Source organism: Poecile atricapillus, chromosome Z (genome assembly GCF_030490865.1).
Source record: "Poecile atricapillus isolate bPoeAtr1 chromosome Z, bPoeAtr1.hap1, whole genome shotgun sequence".
Classification (NCBI taxonomy): domain Eukaryota; kingdom Metazoa; phylum Chordata; class Aves; order Passeriformes; family Paridae; genus Poecile; species Poecile atricapillus.
In genome coordinates this window covers 34928551-34949522 of record NC_081289.1, presented here as the reverse complement: position 1 = coordinate 34949522, position 20972 = coordinate 34928551, and the positions used below count along the sequence as shown (strand labels likewise).

The 20972-nt window shown below is 37.4% G+C and overlaps 1 protein-coding gene across 1 annotated transcript; it reads left to right on the top strand.

Annotated features, from left to right (window-relative positions):
* Window positions 1-7600: 7600 nt before the first annotated feature.
* Window positions 7601-20106, top strand: LOC131572764 (neurotensin/neuromedin N-like). Its single transcript, XM_058826089.1, has 4 exons — window positions 7601-7910; window positions 11983-12044; window positions 18232-18456; window positions 19737-20106. Exons 1-4 carry the CDS (start codon window positions 7850-7852, stop codon window positions 19881-19883), a joined length of 495 nt encoding a protein of 164 aa, XP_058682072.1. The 5' UTR covers window positions 7601-7849; the 3' UTR covers window positions 19884-20106.
* The last annotated feature ends 866 nt before the right edge of the window (window positions 20107-20972 follow it).

Sequence of the window (20972 nt, the reverse complement as noted above, 5' to 3'; positions counted from 1 at the left end):
AAGTTGTGCCATGGAAGGTTTAGTCTGGATATTAACAAAAACTTCTTCATGGAAAGGGTTGTCAAGCATTGAAACATTGCCCAGGGAAGTGATGGAGTCACCATCCTTGGGGGTATTTAAAAGATGTATGGATATGAGACATGGCTTAATGGCTGACATAGGAGTGCTAAGCTGATGGTTGGAGCTGATGATGTCTTGACTTGATGACTTGAAGACTTTTCCAACCTAAAAGATTCCATGATTCTAGTAAGGGTTGAATCTCTGAAGTGAGGCATTGCTCTGTGGTGTGTATCCCCCTTCTGAAGCTTTAGGCTGCAGGGACTTACTGCTACTTGATGGACCTGTGTGAGCCTGCCAGAGGCAACACACCATATCTGCTTATTTTTTAACTCCTTCACACCTTCTAAATCCCCTTAGGTATATAGGGGTGGTTGATAACATTATTCTTTCTGCATCAAGACCTCAGCTGGCTATTCACACAACAAAGGGGTCTCATCTGTGTAAATAAACCTATTGCTTTTAGTGATATTCATTGAAATAGGGTCAGGGAAGTTCAGTTCCCATGCTTTACCTTACTCCTAAAGATATGGCAGTATGGAGAGAGACCATTGTAACTACATGAATACAAAGGTACCATTTACTTGTTAGCCCTAAGGGTGAATGTCAGGCTGTCTCATCAGTTACCATGAATACAGCTGGACCACTTGTTCATCCAAGGGATACTGGTGACAGTGAGGAGAAAAGCTGGAAGAAGCTGAAGTTTATGTCTGCACTAAGTATTTATTCCTGATTTTTAAAATTTTAGGTTTAGCTAAAGCAACAATAGGAAATGCTAGAGGGTACCTTGAGGTCAGTATAATGCTTTCCAAATATGCTTGTAATCTTTGACTGCTAAATATTTTCAGTTGAAGTCCAAAGAATTCCATAGGTACCTCAACTAAAATAAAGAATTCAGGCCTCACAGTTTAAATCAACAATCCATGTTCCTCTCAGTGTGGCTACGTGAAATTTACAGATACAGACAAGCTTACGTTTTAGCATTTGAGTCATGCTGCTCATCTTCTTAAAATTAGGCATGTAAGGAGGTGTTTTCAGGATCGGGGCTGCATCATCAAGTGATTAGAAAACAGTCCCCTCTGGGTCTCAATTAAACATGGCTCCAGCAGCACAAATCAATGTACTGGGATAGTGATTTGAAGCTGAGATCATGTCTACAGCACAAGGCATGGCTGACATCAGCATGTTAATCTGGGGTGTGAGCGCTCTGTGCTCGCTGAATCCCTTCGTTTACCTGCAGTTTTAACAACTGTTCTCTTGCCAGTGTAACATATTTCTGCTGGGAGGAGGGGCAGGGGGAGGGAGAAGTAAGTGCACCAAGGCTTGGTGCCATTATGATCCGGATGGTGATCATAGATGTGGAACTGCTGTCATGACATCTACCCAGGAGGATGCGCTGTGCTGGATGGCTTTGATATGGGATAGAGATAAATACTGCAGCTCTTCAGCATTGCCTGTGATAAGCCTTAACAGTAAAATCTAGGCAGCTGTAAGCTGCCACAGATGACAAACTTTTCTTTCTAGAGCAGTGTATACTTATAAGCTGCATTCTAGTTTAGACATGGCTCTAGTTAATTCATGTTTATAAAGCACTTAAATTGAAAGGTGTTATGCAAATGCAAAATATTCTTCAGATGCAAAGCCTCTTTTTATTTTTCAAAAAGGGTGCTTTCTTTATTTGTCAGTGATGTTTTTGCTTATGTTGTAAATGATTGGTTGCCTGTGTTTGCTGTTCTAACTTGTATTCTTATTACCACTTTGTTTGTCTTTATTGGGATGTCTGCTTTTCAATCTCCAAGGAATTTCTTAAATACTATGCATGCAAATTTCAATTCACAGATGTGCAAATTACATAAACGCTTTCCATCCCTCTTAGGTAAAAAAGCTGGAAGTTGCAGAAGCGGTATACACTTGGTATGTGCGTGCTGGCGCAATACTGAAACCACAGTTCTTTGAATCATATTTTGTTTCTGAGTATCACTCCTAAATCCAGAACAATTAGATTTAACGATTTCTAAATTATTTACTCATAAATGGTCAAGCAAAAAACTTTGTATATTTAGAATTAATATAAAATTGGTGCTCTGTCCCTGTTTAACTAAATTTTCTGAAGAAGAAAATTAACTAAAAACTGAAAAAAGAACACACTTCTAAGTGATTCTTAGTCTTTCCTTATGTTGCATTGGAAGAAGTATGGAAGGATGCCCATGACTCTGAGGCTACCTTTATTTAAAAAAAAATAAAAAAATAAAAGAAGAGAATAAAAAGAAAGGCTACTGGTTGGCTGGCAATCTCTTAAGGACTCCTGGGGAAGAACTCATATCTGATCAAGTTGAAGGTCTCAGCATAATCTCAGTGATTTACAGTACTAATAACATATTGCCCCTTTACTGTGCACAGAGGAAATATTCCTCAGTATTTTTAATTCAAAATCCCTTCATGGCCGTGTGATTTTAAATAACTAGTTAAAGTAAATTCTCTTTTGAGTTCAAGGAAAAAGCACAATTCTTTGAGAAATTTGTGAAGGAGGCAGGAGAGATTATTTCAATAGTTTCAGAGTGTGGAGTCCAAATCCTATTTATATGGCATAATTGAACCAGTGTAATATAACAGTGGATACTTATGTCTTCGGTTACCATGTTCCACAGAATGCTGAAGAATAATTGCTGACGAAAACTGAATATCATGGGAAAAACAGAGTCAAACCTCTGAATTCACATAAATTTCATTTTACTCTTTCAGGTATTGTCGATACTCATTGTTATCAGTCCAACAGTAACAGTATTAAAACAGTAATTTTGTACCTTTTAACTATTTCATCAGTTTAACACAAAATTTCAAAGCATGATCAGTCTGATGAACAGTGGATTACATGAATATGCAATACTCTACAAAGTTATATCAGGCTTTTCACCCATGTCTCTTGTATATATTATACCCTAGAACCTAAATTAAAATATTCATAGCTCACTGGAGAGAGATGAAAAATTGATTAACTTAGGTATTTGGGGAAAATGTGTAATCAGAGAAATGAGAAAGATGCAGTCTGGCCTGGGAATGAATTGCTAAGAAGTGAGAGTAAGGAGGAGGTGCCCGAAGCATAACTCCCATGACACACTGTGGTGGCACTTCTAACTGCACTGTTTGCTTTCTCATATGGGAGGATTTTAGTAAAAGGGAAAAAAAAAATTAAAAGGAAATAGAAATTAGGAGTAGGAGTGAAGATTTTTTTCTTATGGCCTTTTTTACCCAAACTGACTTTTATTAAACAATTTCCAAATAGTTATATATATGTGCGTGTGTGTGCGTGTGTCCTAAAATTTTGGATTTTCAGTTGTTTTAACTGTAAGTGTATAGATGCATATACATTTTTTTTACTTTATAGCAATGTAATTATAGAATCTATTTTTTCATGAGAAGGGTTAAAGAATCTCAAAGTTCTTGAAATGTATTGGCTGTGCTTTAATGGGAAAAAAATTAAAAGGAGAAATGATACTTCAGATTATTCTGTTAAAATGATAGTTTTAAGTTTTCTGTGATTTGAGGATCATGATTTCCTAGGACACTGAGATGGTGTTGCTGTTTGAAACTACAAAGCGTCAAAAAAAAAACTCTGCCATGCATGTTCACATGGAGAAGCTGCACAGAATACCACTTTAACAGTTTTAGACCCCAAAACTTTAAAACACAAAGGATGAGTTCACTGGACATCCAGGAAGTTTCTATGGATTTGTGGCTTCTTAAAAATGTAGCAGAAATTTGTTGCATATTAAGAAATTCTTCTGATGCAGACAATAATGTGGTTGCTTATGTGTTTAGGTTTTTTCTATATCAGTAAGCTCTTACTACTCAGTCTACTTCTCAAGGATTCCTTAAAACGCACAACCTCATAAATCTGAAAAATTGAGGCGTAGAATGACTAAAGGAGGTTTGCTTTGAAGTAGAGAGGATGCTTAATGTTTTACTTACTTAAAAATGATCTAATGTGTAAAGCACCATCTGCCTTTTACTTGTGAATTCTTTTCTGATATCCTTTGCAGCAGAGATACTCTCCAGGACTTTCAATAGTTGAATACACCACCAAATTTTGAGTATCACTGTGCTGACCCAACACAAGAAACCCCCTTGACTTATTTTTCAGCTCAGGAAAAGTGATGCTGAGAATTCACAATGCCTGGGAAATTCTGCTGCAGTGTCTGACTACATTAACGATTTACATGTGCTTTGAATACCCTTGCCTGTCTGTCCTGTTGCTTTGCTTGAGCTTGTCTTTTGACCTGACATGATAGAAATTAATTTTAGGCATCAGTTTTCTGCCCAGCATCTTAACCTAAACTGCTGATGGCCAAACTGCTGTAGGGGCAAAGCAGGTTAATCACCATAACTAAAATCAGCTTTAAGATTTTGAGTATCTTTAGACAGTTTGTATGAAACATTTTCTGGATGACCATCCCCAGAATGATTCCCCTTGGAGTTTCCATACTTGTATAACTACTGCTAGGTTTAGCTAAAAAAAAAAACAAAACATAAAATACCCATTAAGAAATTCTGAGACATAAATATATTTAATGGCAAGATTGAACATCTTGAACTTTGTTCCATTCATTCTGTGTTTATTTCTGTTCCAAAGTTGTGAGACTGGTAACTGGAACATTGAGAGCTCCTTATAATCCCCAGTACCTTCTCCTGCAGGAGCATTAGCAGAATGGTATTCTCCCTCTGTTTGGTGATTACAGCTTTTGTGTTTGGTGTTATCCATATTGCTATGATGGTAGTTTTATGACAAAGTAAACAGAGGTTTATGTATCTGTTCTTCCATGAATCTGCCATTTACCTGATGGTTTCGTTATCTCCAGTGCCTCACCGTTGTGAATTGACCTGAATTATAGGCCTGGACAGTCTGGCTAAATCACATGCTGAGAGCAAATAAAGATAAACTGGGCTTCTGAAACTGACCAACACTAATGAATAGATAGAGACATTTTCTTTAGCTAAGAATATTTAAAAATAAAAGAGAGAGAGAGAGAGAGAGAGAGAGAGATCTGCAAAGAGAGAGGTTGGCTTTTTGCCTTATAACAGCTTCTCTTCTTTATTGGGAGAAATGTGATATGAAGATGACTTGAAGTTGAGGTGATTAAGCAAATTAATTGTTAAAAGGGTTAAAATTCCTATTATACAATTCTCTGTGAAGCAGTACAAGGTGCTGATGTAGGAAAGAGGTAGGAAAAATAAGTAAAGGAATGTCTGGGAAAAAGATGACAGCTGAGTTCTACTGAAAAAAACCCAAAAATGTCCAAGCTCAGTTGAGTCTGATCCAGGGAACTTGAAGATAATATGTCAGGAGCATAAAGCATGGTAAGAAGGCAAAGAAGATTTTCAACACTGAAGTTTTTTGCCTTGTCAGTTTCCAAGAAAAAGAACATGGAAACAGACCAATGGCAAAAAAAACATTATGGTCCAAAACATACCATATATTTGTCCCTTTCAAATCACTAGCAAATAATTTTTTTGATCAGAAAAATGATCAGAAAAAAAAAGGAAAACAAAAAAGGCAGCAATTAGGTGATCACAGATTTTAATGGCAAGAAAAATGGCAATTGCTCTCTTCCTGAGGGGGCAAAAAAAATCATTCCTTTAAATTCCAGTTATATAAGAATATGGGTAATTAGACTATTGAAGAATTCTGTGACAGAAAGTGGGCACTAGAAAATATCTATGAAATATGATTCCCATTCATAGAGCTTTCTCAACTATTGAACACCCACAGAGCAAAATTAGCTGCAGATTGGTCTTTCTGTATCATGGAAATAATAGACAATAGGACTAGAGTGAAGTGCAAGTGTCTACCTCATCTAACCTTGGTTCTCAGGCAGATGAATGATAGCTGAAACTTTCTGGTAGACTAGCACAGCCCATAAAATGTGATAAATGTGTTTCAGGGACTTGGGGGTTTTGTTTGTTTTTTATATTCTCTCAGTAGCACAGAAGGATGTGTTCCTAACTGTGTGCAAAAATTCCATGTTCTTAAAACATCTAATACCATAGCAGTGCACTCTACTTCATTTCTGTGTGTATTTATTTCACCATAAACCAAAGCAACGTTTGAATTTAAATTCTGTCGTGCTGCAAAAGTTGTTTCAGGGAAGAAAAAATTCAGTTAATTAAACTTTTCTTACCAGGTATTGCTTGCAGCAGGATTTCGAAAATTCTGCGTGTTTCTGCGACACCTATTCAGTCACAGAGGGTATGGGGGGAAAACAACACCTATCTCTGCTTTTGCATTTTAAAGGAAAATTTCTGCAGTGAAGGGAACATCCACGACAGAAGAATTTACTCGCAGCCTGTGTTCCTGCTACGTATGACACGTGTATCTGTCCTTAAATGTATTCAGAGAGACAGAAATGTTCTGCATTGTATCTGTATTCAACATATGGAGCATTCGTCTGTATCTGAGTAGAAAAAACCAAAAATGAACCTCACAGTAAAAGCGGTAGCGCGATGGAGGGTGACGCCAGTCTTCAGCTTTACGTTTTGATTCTCACACATCGGAGGTTACCCTGCCCTCACCTTCGGGTCATTTTTCTAGGCTTTACGGCTCAGGAGCCGAGAACCGGGAGGCAGAAAGGGAGCCCTGAGCAGGTGCGGGCTCCCGGGCAGCCCCGAAGGGCAGGGCAAGCGGTGCACAGACGGAGACCCCGCACCCTCCGCACCCCGCCCCGGTCCGAGCGCGCCCGTCCCGGCGCCGCCCTGCCTCCGCCCGGGGTCCCGGCGTGTGCTGCTCCGTTCCGACCTCTGGCTGCTGCCACAGAGCCTGTCCTGTGCTAGTCGTTGAGGAAGGATACCTACTGGAAAAATCAACAGGGAAAGGTGCATCCTGAGAGAAACGTCTCTGAGGAACGCTCGCTCTCTTGATAGCGCAGCGGGTGGCTGTGGCAAGCGCTCTTCAGAAGTAATAGGGAGTCTCGCCTGGTCGGGTCTCAATTTTTTGCGCATCTATGAAACACTCTACCAAGTGGCTTTTCCCGTTACCTTCCTCCATCTCTCACACATACAGACTTCCCTTTTCGTTTCTTGCCCTCTTTTTCCTGCTACCCGTGCCCAATGCAACATTCCTACCCATGGCCAGGGTTATATCCCTGCCGTGCCCCGTGTCAGGCGTTCCCTGCCCATCCCCGGTCTAGCATCCCTGCCGCCACCGGTGTGCGGTTCTGCTGTAGGGAAAGATTCTACAGAAGAAAGACAAAGGGCGTCAACCGCACGAGGACGGCGGCGCGGTCGCTCCCCACCCCTGGCCCCGCTCCGGGGGACCGAGCACCTGCGGAAACTTTTATTTTTTTATTTATTTATTTTTTAATAATAATGCCAATAATGCTAAAATGCCAGGATAGCTCCCTTTCGGGAGCAGCCGTGGCGGGCGCTGCCCGCGGCCGTGGGTGGGGGGCTCTCTGCGCGCCCCGCGGGGCCCCGCGTGCGTCAGGCGGCGAGTGGCGTCAGCGGGCGCGGAGCGGCGGGGAGCGGGCAGCGGGCAGCGGGAGGAGGGGGAAGAGGGAGGGAGGGAGCCAGCTTCGTCAGGAGGCGATGGCGGTACCGCCGTGACATCACCCCGCGGCTTATATAGTTGGGGAAGGGTCTGGGTCCCCCGTCTGGTGCCTGCAGCCGCCCGTCAGCACGCGTGCGGGAGGGCGAGGAGCGGCGCGGCTCTGTCTGTCTGTCTCTGTCTCTCTGTCTCTCTCTCTCTCCGTCTCTCCCTAGGATTTATGGACTTTACTTTCTAGAGGGTGGAGCGGCAAGGATGAGAGTCCAGCTGGTGTGCGTGGTGCTGCTGGCCCTGGCCTCCTGCAGCCTGTGCTCAGGTAAGTGCCCGCCGCTGCTCCTCCGGGCGCGCCCCGCACCGCCCGGCCCCTCAGCCCCGCTGGGCACGGGGTCCCTCCCGGAGCCCTAAGAGGCACCTAAAGGAGGGCAGTGAAGTCGCTTCGGGCTCCGCCGGCTGTCCCCATTAGGCACCCGGGAGCCGGCTCTGATAACGGGCTCTGGCCAGCATCTTTTTTCTTTTTTTCTTTTTTATATCACTCTAACTTTCTCCCTTCGCACAAGCCGTTCCTCCTCACAGCATCCATACCACGGCAGTTAGTGCAGACTAGCCATTGGAAATACAAATCAGTGCAGACCATCTGCTTGGGTGTGCTGTGGTTCATTGAATATCATGTATTTCCAAATTAAGATACAAATTGTAATTTCTGCAACTCATGTGAATAGCTGCTATATTCCAAATCAACGTGAATATGTATGCCCTTCCGTCACTTTTTAGAGAGAGAAATAAAATTTTATTATCTGGAGAAAAAGTTACTAACAACCAATTTGAAATTACAACCAAAAAAAACCAAAACCGCTGAAGCACAGGCAGATCACACAGTAAGAAGGTTGATGTAAATGCATTTCTTCTCCAAGAGCAGCTGCTGTAGAAAGCTCAAAAGGAGGACGATATATTAAAATGCATTTCCTGCTCCTTTGAAAAATGACACATCTTAAGCATCTGCCATTTAGCTCTAAAGTTTATGACCAAATAGGTATGGTGATAGTTTAACAGGTATGTTAAACACATACATGAAGCAGAATAACCTCCAAAATCCATTCTTAACTAACTTGAAAATTAATTTTTAACTCCACTAAATTACCAGATAAATTTACAAGCAGTTTCATTTTTCATCTTCAGTGTTCAGAGGAACTCAGAATTACTAATTCTCACTTTCAGTGGAAGTTTGTATTCCCGTGCAGAACAAAAATGTAAACCACATAATACATTTTATTTATAAAATATTTATTTATTTTATTTAAAGTATAATTTTTCTGTTTGTTATAGAGAATGCATGATCTTACTGACAAAGCTTAACATTTTTTTTTCCTCTCCATGTATTTCTAAGGTTTTTAAACAAATTCCTCACTAGTATTTTTAGTGGAGCAGTTTCAGATTCAACTCCTTATAGAGCCTGAATGAAAGACCACTAAAGTAAAAAAAAAAATAATTAAGTGGGAATTAAAATAGGCTCATAACATATCCACCCAAAGCCATACTATCTGGGAAATTAACACAATGGTTTATTTGCTTGAAAATTTAAAATTATTTGTAAATGAGAAAGAAAATTATTGTTAAATTTTCTTTTGAATATGTTTGTCTTCAGGCAAAAGTATGTACCTGTAGAATGGAATTGTTCCTGTAAAATGTGAATATATGAACAGAAATTATTTTTATTGTCATTAGAATCATGAATACATCAAATTGTGTGAATTTCTCTCTGATTTTAACAATAATGTGTAACCAGGCTTTTTATACATTGCTCTCTGAGAGTGTTCTTTCTACTCTTTTGCTCCTCATCCATCTCTTCATTTCTGATTTACCTGAACGTGCTTTCTTTTCTCTCTCTAAGCATTGCTTTATTCTTCACTCAAGGAATCTTGACTCCTAAACAATGCCCTCTGGATTTCTTTTTTTCCATCCAAATGTGTCTTAATACCTTTCTTCCCATCTTTCATGCCTGCAGCTATCTTCCAGCCTTGATGTATGGAAGCTATCTTCCATCCTTTATAGAAACAAAAACCAGGTGCTAACCAGGCACAAGTCCTTTTATTGTTCCCAGCTGGTGTGATCCAGGACATCACAAATCATGATGCTGTCTTTGTGTGTGTGATCCCCTGCTCACAGGAGATGCTATCATTGATAGAAATTCGGCTGAGGTGATCTTGTGCTGCCAGCAGATCTTTGGCTAATGGTAAAGCTGATAAAACCGACTGCCATTCCTGCTGAAAGGGCTGAAAGGCATTAGGTTTGAGACCAGTTGCCAATGACTTGCTGACTCTTCTATAACTAGTCTTATTTAATATGAAAAACTTAAACATTAAATAAGACTGGTTGTAGATCAGCATTACAGCAAGTCACTTAAATGCAAAAGCTTTGATGCTAAAAATAAAGAATGGATCTATTGTGTTGGTACTGCAAAGGTGAACAGGAGAACCCTTCTCTACAGAGGAAGGGGATATGCATGACACACAGAAGTTTTTGATGACCTAAATAATAGGAATAAGAAGCAGCGAACAACATAAAATGCAGTGGCTTAGGAAATAATAGAAATTACGGTTAAAAGCTCCTTTTTAACCAAAGCACAACTGTTGGAAATCTGAAGAATAAAAGGCATTATCTTGTTATCTAACCTGTTTTTGGGGGGTTTTCAGCCACAAAAGACAAACAAAACCAAAAGATATGTAAGACAGCTGCCCTCTGTAGCTAATAGTAAGCACTAAGGTGGTCAAGTACTGAGGCTCCTGAAACAAGCTGTTCTCTCTTAAGAACACATCAGGGACAGAAGAGGGCTGCTCTGATGAGTTGGGGAATACAAGGCTTTTGCAGCAAAGGAGAATAGGTGAGAACCCAATAAATCTGGGCATAGCCTTTCAATGAAGCATTAATAGAATTTCCAGGGCAGTGGTTTTTGACCAGAAAGACACAGTGATCTTGCACTTGTTTGCTTATCTTGTAAGGACATACAAAAACACTAAGCTAGGAAGAGAAATGAAATTCCTCTCAATAAATACATGATGGATAAATATTTCAAATGGAAAGGTATCATTTATAGTGTAGAAATTTATTTGCAAACAGTGCAAATGCATTTGTAATTAGAAATAAATTAGACTTGAAATCAGAAGCAAGTGAGTAAGCACTGATATTTAGAAGAATTTCCTAAAGATGAAACAAAGTGATAGTAGTGGTGAAATTCATTAAGACTGAACATGACTGATTTTTAAGAACATTGTAATGGGTGGCTTCTGTGCTGACAGAAACCTGTGACACATTAACACATGCTTGTGGTCCCTTACAGTCTCATGTTGCATGAAAGGTAGTGACACAAAATGGTGACAACCCCTGAAACGAGGGCATCAGCAGAATATATGCATAGATTCAGTGGTAGAGTCTTATATGCCAGCATCACTGATTATTTTAAAGAAAGTGAGATATGACCTATATGAATATGGAATATATTCTGGTTTAGTATGGTTTGAAATATTAGTGAATCACTTGGGATTGGACTGTTCATATTCCAGAAGAGGTAAAAGCTATGTGGAACTCAATTTCACCTAAGGTCTTAACTAATTCCTTACATTTTTTCTCTTTGAGCTGTGATTGCTACTACCAAGGAACCCAATCTTCATTGTGATTCTCGTCTTCATCTTGTGATGCTGTGTGTAGAAATTTATCTCTGTGTTTTCTCTTTCCACAGCAATTTTTACTCTATTTACCAAATTACAGGTCTTGAAAGTCTACTGAGCTATCAAAGGTTGATAAAATCAGTAAAGAAAATCCCTACACTCCCAGTCAGAATAATTTCTTTTTGTATATACATTGTCAAGAGCTTGTATCATAAACTGGTCAAGCTCAGTTCCCTCATATCAGTAAAAATATCCTTAATTTAATTAAGGATAATCAAGAATATTGATTATTAATAAAGTAATCAGAGCTGCCATTTATCTAAATAATTATTACTTAAATAAATATTATTTGAAAATAAATATTTAATTTTTTCTTCCAAAGAAGGCAAAGTTGACAAATATTTATTATGAAAATAATGAAGAATATTGGAGCAAGTTTTTTTATACTGAAGGAATTGCAGCTTAATGAGCCTTTCTGCTATGAAACTGAGATAAATTAACAGTTCCATTCAGTTCAATAAGCTTGATCACTCTTTAAAAATGTATTGATTATTTATTTTTAAATAGTATTGCTGTTCACTGAAGACTCTTGACAGTCCCTCTAGGTCACTGGTGTTTGTTGTTTATTTTTTAAAAATCATTTAAATATCTAAGTTCTGTATACTGAATTGAAATGTCCATGATTTATGATCAAATAATAAACATATGTTTCTGCTTTAAACCCAGATTCAGAAGAGGAAATGAAAGCATTAGAAGCAGATTTATTGACCAATATGTACACATCAAAGGTAATTATTTTTCTTCCTTTACCTGACAGGGAGGGAGCAAATGAATTCTCATTACAAACCCAAAAGTCTTTGCACAGAGTAATAACCTATGGTCTAGACAGAAAAGTTCAGTGTTAGGTTTTACTTTGGTGCAAGATTTTCTCCAGTTCAAAGGAAATTTAAAGGTGTTGATGTGACACACTAAAAGTGTTCCTCAGTTGTAACACTGGTACTTTCATTAAACTGTCAAAACTGTGCTATGTACAGAGATGTAAATTTATGTGAGGAAATGTGTTTCCAATAAGATTATGCCCGATGAAAGCTAAATTAACCTTGAGTCAAATCTTGAAGTGCTATTTTTATGCAGTACTCTTCCTATATGCATATAAAATTAAGACAATCTTAAAGCAAAAATAGTTAATACACAGGCCAATTTTGGTGAAGGATTTTAATCATAGTGCCAGTACAGGAACATGGGGACATGACTGTGAAAATACTAACTTTGTAAATGGCATTTCCTTGACAGGTTTCCAGACTGTGAATAATGTTTATGTTATTTAATACGAATATATAAAAATTCAGTGAAAACCTCATATTGACAAGGTGAAGCAGAAAGTGTTGCATTGGATAGGCTGATAGACTCTCAACACAATAATCTTCCATAAATGGTCTAAGAAATATATATGTCAGATATATCTTCAGTGACATATAAAGAACAAACTGAAGCAAATGCTATGGGTTTAAGGGTGAATATTTTATTTCATTATTCCAATAAAGTTTAAGTGGCACTTAAATATAATGGAAAATAAAATGAGAAATGAAAAATTTCTCCCTCCAAAAATGAAATTTTTATAAGCCAATGACTAGTTGAAGACAAAATTACTAGTTTAAAGACAAAACCTGTAAGGAAGACATCTGCATATATTGTATTTAAATGTATGTGACCTTTTCCACAGGATTATTGTATAGACTAGAAGAAGTATGAGGCCAGAAAATGTATTTTCTTTATCTGGTCTGTCAGTTTTTTGATCTCAATGTTCTTTATTGGCATGATAGTTAACCTTAGATTACAAATTAACCTGTTGGCTATTCACTCTTCTAAGGTACAGAAAGACTTAATGACTACTTCTTTTCTGAGACATATTTAAATGTAGGAGGCTGACAAAAACAGGGTTTTTTTTTTCTGTGTGGCAAAACATAGCATGCCCTGGAATAAAATCCTGCAACAATTGTTGTTTCTGCTACTGACTTTAGTAGACCTGTGAACATAATTTCCATCTTCTCCCTCTCACCACAGAACACAAGCTCAGGTAACTCCAAATGCACAAATACATTGCACCAGTGATAATGTCATGATGTTTGCCATAATAACTCTTATGTTTTTTGATGTCATGTAGCTTGATATTCAGCTTCCTTAGGGTATTTACCACAGTCAACTGGCACTTGAAGTTGACAGAAGCAGTAGATTCATGTTGGAGACATTGCTTTAGTTCTGCATTATACTGCCTTAAATCACCATCCAAAGTTCCCTAGTTGAATAGACCTTGTCTCTTGACATCAAAGGAAAACATGGTAGAAGCACTAAAAACTGTGTATCAAATCTTCTACAAGAATAATATCACTGTCCCATAGATTACTGAAATTATTTTTTTCTGTTGTCCTCTGCTAGATTTTAACCCTCATTACAACAAATTATGGCTCTGGTGTGATAGACAAATTTGAAAGCAGTGTGTGTAATACCTGTCTTGTGTTGTGATTGAGATCTGGTTCCATTTGAGGGCAATCACTGGTAAATTGCTCTAACTGTAATATATAAATAATATATTATTTAAATAACCAAATATTTGCTGATTTGGTAATCAGCAAAGGAAATCTTAACAATTTAAACAACATTAAAATGGGGAAAGAAAGTACTGTTTGTGAAAGATGAGATCTAAAAGTGCAGCAAAGTGGATTATCACTTTTGGGTTTAGTACTTGATAGAACAAAAATCTGCCTAAGCAGGCACTTGTGGACTTTAGTATCAAGACTACAGTCAGGGCTTAAGCACACTTTTTTCAATATTCACTAGTCTGTACAATATTATGGGAAGAATTGCCTTATGCCTTTAACTTCACAGACTGCTTTCCAGTGCCTGCTGCCCCTTCCCAAGTTGCTCTTTAAAGTCACCTGTATGCTGAATCACTCTCCATCCTTAAAGTATGCTTATTGCAACTGTCTTTAACACTCAATACAGTTTGTCACCTTTCCTTGCTGTTACCTCTGAACCAAGATACAACAATCAAACATGCCATTAAAATGCTCTACCTCTGTTTTTTTCTAAGATAAAATCCAAAAAACCATTTGGAAGATCTGGTAAAACAACAAAACCTGACTTGTCAAAAATATGTGGACAGTTATCTCCTCTCTATCTTTTGTTTTAAATAGAAAACTCTATTCATATCAAAGCGGTAATTCTATTTCCAGTTTCCTAAGTGCTTACCTGAAATCATTAGTTGCATGAATAATGTTTTGAACTCAAAAAAGATTGAGACTATGTTATTTAGAGGGAAAAAAAAAAAAAAAAAGTAAAACAAAAGTGTTCCTTAGGGAATATATCATCCCTAGAATATGCTCCACCTTTGGGATCCCACCCTAACATTAATTTTCTAAAGACATGGACCCACTGAGTTTTCATTGTTGCAGGATGCCTGTTTATGACTATATTTGCCCAGATATTTTAGCCTTCTTGTCTGAGGAGCTGCCTAGAAGGAACCTACAGTTACCTAGGAGTTACTGACTTCCTGACCCAGTCATCACATATAAATTAGTTAACTTTACAGGCATTAATGTACACCACAGAAGAACTTTGTCTTTAACAGAACTTAATGCTTTATCTGATTAAAGATATTATTTCTATGGTTACAATCTGAAGAAAATTCAACTATTATTATGGAAAGGAATCATAGACATCCTACACTTGCTTGGGATTTTTACTTCATTATGACTTTGCTTTTTATCTGCTTTTACTAGATAAAGACAAGAATGAAAAACCACATATCATTTTTCCTAATGAAAACTAGCATTTCGGATGTATGGGTGGATTGTAACAAAAGAAGTATCTTAAGCAAACTCAAGGGGTTGAATGATACTTAAGGGGTATCATTCAACCAGAAATGGAAATAAAATATCTATTTTGTCTTGCACAGGACAAGCTGGTTGTCAAAGAAGGAAATAAGCTTAATTCAGTTTCTTAGATGATCTTAAACTCTCTTTCAAGATCCATGAAGTGTGAGAAATTATATATCTGATTCTTATTTTACAAACATGTTCAACAGTGGAAATACCTACATCATATTCACTTCAGTATTCATATAACTTTTAAATTCTAGTTCATACTTCAGTCTCCTTTGATTCTTCAGGTCATTCCCAGGTATTTTTCAAGTTACTCTTAAAAAAAATTAGTTCTATCTTGCCAATAAAGGTTTCTTGCTTTATTGTGTAGGTGTTTTCCACATCATATTTTGAGCTACTGTAGTTGATATTGCTGAGACCTGTGTGGAAAATATATAAATGTACAAAATATGAAATATGTTATATATAGAATATATCACATATTGTAAATTGACCTGAACATTTGGAATATCATCATCTTAAACTGATACCTTTAGGATAAATGCCTCAGATATTTTCCATAATCCAAAATGAAAAGCAGTCTGATTTTAACAGCATGACTGCTCTTTTCAGTGACTGGACGTGGCCTGGCAAACTCCATGTTCAGTTCAATTAACCCAAAATTCACTCTAACTGAGTTGTTAATGGTAGAAATAAGTCAGAAGCAGGTGTACCCAAGTAAAAATACTTTGTAGTGATATATACATGGCATTAATAAGAATGAGACTCCCTTAACAAATTAAATATTAGTTAGAAGCTAACAGATAGCACTTCAAATTTGTTTTCTCCTAACCTCATAAGTAGGAGCTAAGACAATTTTCACCTAAGGAAATCTGCTATAGAAGTATTTTTCTAATACAGAGAGGAAAGTTCCTTTATATATAGGTGTAAATCAGGCTGACATGGAGCAGTAACTTTAGATCAAAAAGATTCTATAAATATTGCAAGAAGGCATGAGAGATGACCCTATCCTTTACTCTTCTGTTTCCATCCACTGGAATATTTTCGGTTCTTAACTCAGAAATCTCGCTCATGTAGCACTACCTCTAGATTCTATGCTCCATTGCAATTGGCTGTTGCCGTGCCAGCCCATATTTCTTTTGCATACACAGGAGAGAAAAGCAAACTGGAGAAGCCTCCTCATTTGTCATGGAAAGCTCCATATTTTTATATTTTAGAAATATATTAAAACAGACAAAAGAAGATTTTGAAATTGGATTGGACATTTGGTTTTTTTCCTAGTTTAACTTCTGTTAATAGAATTGAATATTTTGCAAAGAGATTAAATTTATTTTGAAACTGTCTTTTAAAATAATTTGGTAGACTAGCTAGAGTACTTCAGTGGGACAACAGATGAGCTCAAAGTAAAGAGCACAGAACCAATTACAAACTTCCAAATAAGATTTCAGATTTGTTTTCTTAGCCTCAAAACAAAATAATCTTTTTTTTTTTTTTTTGAATGTTGTCAGAAATCTGAGAATACACGGCAATTTTAATAAAAGGCTAAGTCATTCTCATTTTAAAGGGCACTCATATATCAGATGTTGGAGTTAATGATTATGGCCAAAAGAAAACTTTTTGTAATTAATGCGAAGAGTGAAGCCAGTTTTTCTTGTTTCTTCCTCATTCCTCTGAATTTTCTTTCATTTCCCTCCAAAAAATAGTCAAGTGTGATGAATATACATAAATTTTGCAAGCAAGGCCCCTTTTTTGGGAAGGTGCTTTAAAGAGACAGGTTATGTGATTACCTGGTGTTCAGCCAAGTAAGCAGTGCATCCACACTCCCAATTAGTGCTGTCAAATATGTGTGAAATGCAATCTCTGAATCAGTGTCATACTTATATTGAACTTTGTGCATACAGGAAAAGAAGGAGCTACATTTCAGTTCACAGGTAAGGTCTAATCCTAATGTGCGTAGCAAGGAAATCTTGCCAGGAATAAGTACCAAATTTGCTATTTGGCTTTTGATAGGAGATTGCTATGTCACCAGTTCTCGTTTAAGGAAACTAAATTCTATACTCATCATTAAAAGGAATACAGTGCAGAATAAATAATTAATAGTGGGAGAATGAAGAAAATGACAAAATTGTGAAAAGTAGTAAATGAGATAGGAGCTACGTTTTAAACTTACTTTTTTTCCTATTGATAATCAAAATGGAAGAAGACTATGCTGCTTACAACTGCTTGGATAAAACAATACCAGTAGAAATGTAAAAAGCACACTAATTGCCATTTCTTTAAAATGGTTTAAAAGCTCATGCATAATGCAAGATACTGGAACAGGCAAAATTTGGTGAAATTTCACCATGCTGAAATTTCCTTTTTTCTATCTTTCTGTAACATTTCTGGACAGGTTCATTATTGGCCACCTAAATACAGTTGGTCTCACTTTTCCAGTCCAGTTGCCAAATCAGGAATACTTTTTTTTTCACAGCTATGTTTTGTCTTTGCTCCATCTTCCTAAGACCATAGATCTTCAATTAACATCTTCCAGGCTCTTGACTTCCCAGCATCCAAAACTCCTGGGGCTTACAGATTCTGTAACTTCAGGCCCAGACTCATCAGACAGCTTGTCCTGAAGGAGGGACTCCATTCCTTTTCTCAGGGAATTTTGAGATGACTGGTGTTTGTTCTGAACTAGGGAGGAGTGTCTAGTTAACCACAGGCATCCAGCTTGGATTCCTGAGCAGGGAATTTATCCAGTAGGTTTGATTCATTATCCTTATTTACACCTGTGAGTTTATATTATATTAATTTCCATCTGTGTTTTTGTTTGCACCTGTGCAGAATGACTATGAAATGCTGCCATTCTGGTTTGGTAGCAGTTCAGTTTTTTCATCATTTATATCTACCTGGGGGGCAATGCTGCAAAGAAGCAGACTTGGCGTGTGTAATAATGAGTTGTCCTAAGTTCAGCACTCTAATTATTGTCTACAAGGTGACCAGATGAAAAACACTTCAGAAACATAAACTTGTTTCTAACAAAAAGTTTGAATGTCTCACATGATTACAAAAAACCCAAAATACATTAAATCGTGGGTGTTTTTATTTTCAGATTAACAGAGCAAAACTTCCTTACTGGAAAATGACCCTGCTAAATGTCTGCAATCTTGTCAACAAGATAAACAACCAAATGGGGGAAACAGTAGAGGTAGATGAGGAGGATCTGGTTCCAGGAAGACAGTTCCCTGCTGCTCTGGATGGCTTCAGCTTGGAAGCAATGCTGACAGTATATCAACTCCAAAAAGTTTGCCACAGCAGAGCCTTTCAGCATTGGGAGGTAACACAAACGGTCACAAATGCATGTTGTAGTGATCTAAAAATCCATATCCAAGTGACCTCCATCGCATTGTCTAAGCTTTCCTTCTCTTTTTTATATTCTCTAGTACCTCTAATATGCCTCTTTCAGTAAGAGTAGCAAATTAGTGCAGTTCCTGATGACAAGAGTGTAAGTTTCTTACAAAGACCCATGGATAAATGAGAACTTGCCTTAACTACATACATTCTCCAGTCTTTGTAGCCATTCCAGGTAACCAAACAAACACATGGAAGCCATCCTATCAGAGAACATAATTAATACCTGCTTAACAGACATGAAGTTAATATAGATCAATTGAAGCATAAATAAATGTAGCCAGTGTTTCTCTTTTAAGACCCTAAGGCAAATGGTATTCAAAAAGCAGGGATACATGCCTGTGTGTACATACCATGTTACTAGGTACTCTGGTTTTCTTATCATTGCTAGGAAACTGGCAGCAAGGGAACCCCTACTTTTTGTTTCCCTACACCTAAAGAGGTCCCTGGAAGTTGACATTGTGATTATATGAGGATTGCTGCTCTTATTGTTCGTAGTCCATTTGTGATATTTATTTTAGTACAGTGACTGCAGTGATTACACAGAAGCACACTAGGCGCAGTCCACTTGCATTGTTAGATTTTACACTAAAAGCTGCTTTGTGTAGTGAAAGAAGATAATTCAGTCTCACTACTCACTTTCCAGTAAAGCAAATTTCTTCATCTATCTCAGGTTCATGTACAGTCTAGCTGAAGAGAGCTTGTTTGTTTGTTTGTTTGTTTGGGTTTTGAGTCATAATTCTATATATAATCCCAATCCTCAGATTAGTTGGGGTGGTCCATGCAAAGGACTGCAACCTCTTCGAGAACCAGTTTTCTGAAGACTCTCTTCATCAGTGCATTTACTGCTGGAAAGGACCTACCCTAGAACCAAATATGCAATAACCCATATATCTTAATCACAGTTCCTTGCTTTGCAGGAAATTGTAGATTAAAATATTTCTCAAAAGATGAAACCAGTGATAAGTGCATGTAGGTGTTTAACCTAAATGTGTGATAACAGAGTGATAGTCATTAGAAAACTCACAGTCAATTTGAGTTTTAGTCTAAGGAGGAAACACCAGCTTTCCTCTCTAGTCAAAGCTGATATCTAATTTGTTGAAGTGGAATATCACTTCTGTATGGCTCAGCTGACCTTTATAGTTTTATGTTAAAATAGTATTTTTTTGTAATTTTGAGGAGTGTTTCTCTTCTTGCATCCTACAGTTACTTCAGCAAGATACTTTTGATCTAGAGAACTCAAGCCAAGAAAAGGAAATCATGAAGAGAAAAAATCCCTATATTCTGAAACGGCAGCTACATGTGAACAAAGCTAGAAGACCATACATACTCAAGAGAAGTTCATATTACTGATGCAGCAGAAGAAAACAATGTATATTTAGTTTATAGGTAACAGTGCGTTATGGTTATCTTATCTAAATCTAAAATCATACTTGTGTGAAAATATACTCTGGAAGATCAAGATGATAAAATAGCTGTGTCTTTTTTGCAATTGCTGTTTCTTGATTGTGAATTTTTCCTACTTGAGATTAATTGGACTAACACATTTGCGAATAAAACTAGTTTTTAAGCATGACGTATTGTACAAAACTGAGATTTCAACATGCTTTCAAACAATCTTTTAGTCTTTCCCAATTTTATAAAACACACCAACATAACACCACGTAAATTGATATTACCTGTAAATCCTACTGAGAATCTTACAATTTCTTAATGCAACACCTCAAACATGTAAATGCTTCTAAATTTCTTGAGTAATATAGTAGTAAGAACTGCCACAGTATTTTATATGTTGACCAGTTTGATTTATTAGGAAATAGGTCTAAGGAAGAAAAGGAGTTCTATCAATTAACTGCTAAGTGGAAATTTAAAAATGAATATTTAAAATAGCTTGCTTGTAAGTGAATTTTAAATTTTTGACTCCTAATCTATAAATGCTCAGGAAAAAAACCCCGAACAACAAAAAGCTGATATATGTCCCTGTGCTGTCTCTGTTAAAAGTCAAAATAGTAATCTGGTTACATGAGAAACTTGGTGTTTGAAAGATTAAGTAAAATTAGAACATCTTAAAATTCCAATTAAAAGGCATTTCCTTTCCCTCCTTCCACGAATTTATAGAGAGCAGGAAGTTTTAGAGTTGAAAACAGTCTTGGAAGCTAACAGAGAGGGAGGGTCACAGCATGAGAAAAATTGTTTTCAAGCCATAAGGAATCAACTGCTGCCTGAAAGTTACACATTTTCCAGTTCTGTGTTTGTGATACATGTATGAGATTTGGGATCTCAGTGAGTCTGGGTTCCAGTTAGGAGGAAAACAGTCTGAAGGGACTGGGGGTCAAAACAACCATCAAAACTGAGGGGTAGTGCAGGACCTGTGAAGCCTGGATGCTCAGACCAGAAGGCAAAAATGGGACAGATGTTGTCTTGGAAAACTTGCCTGTACCC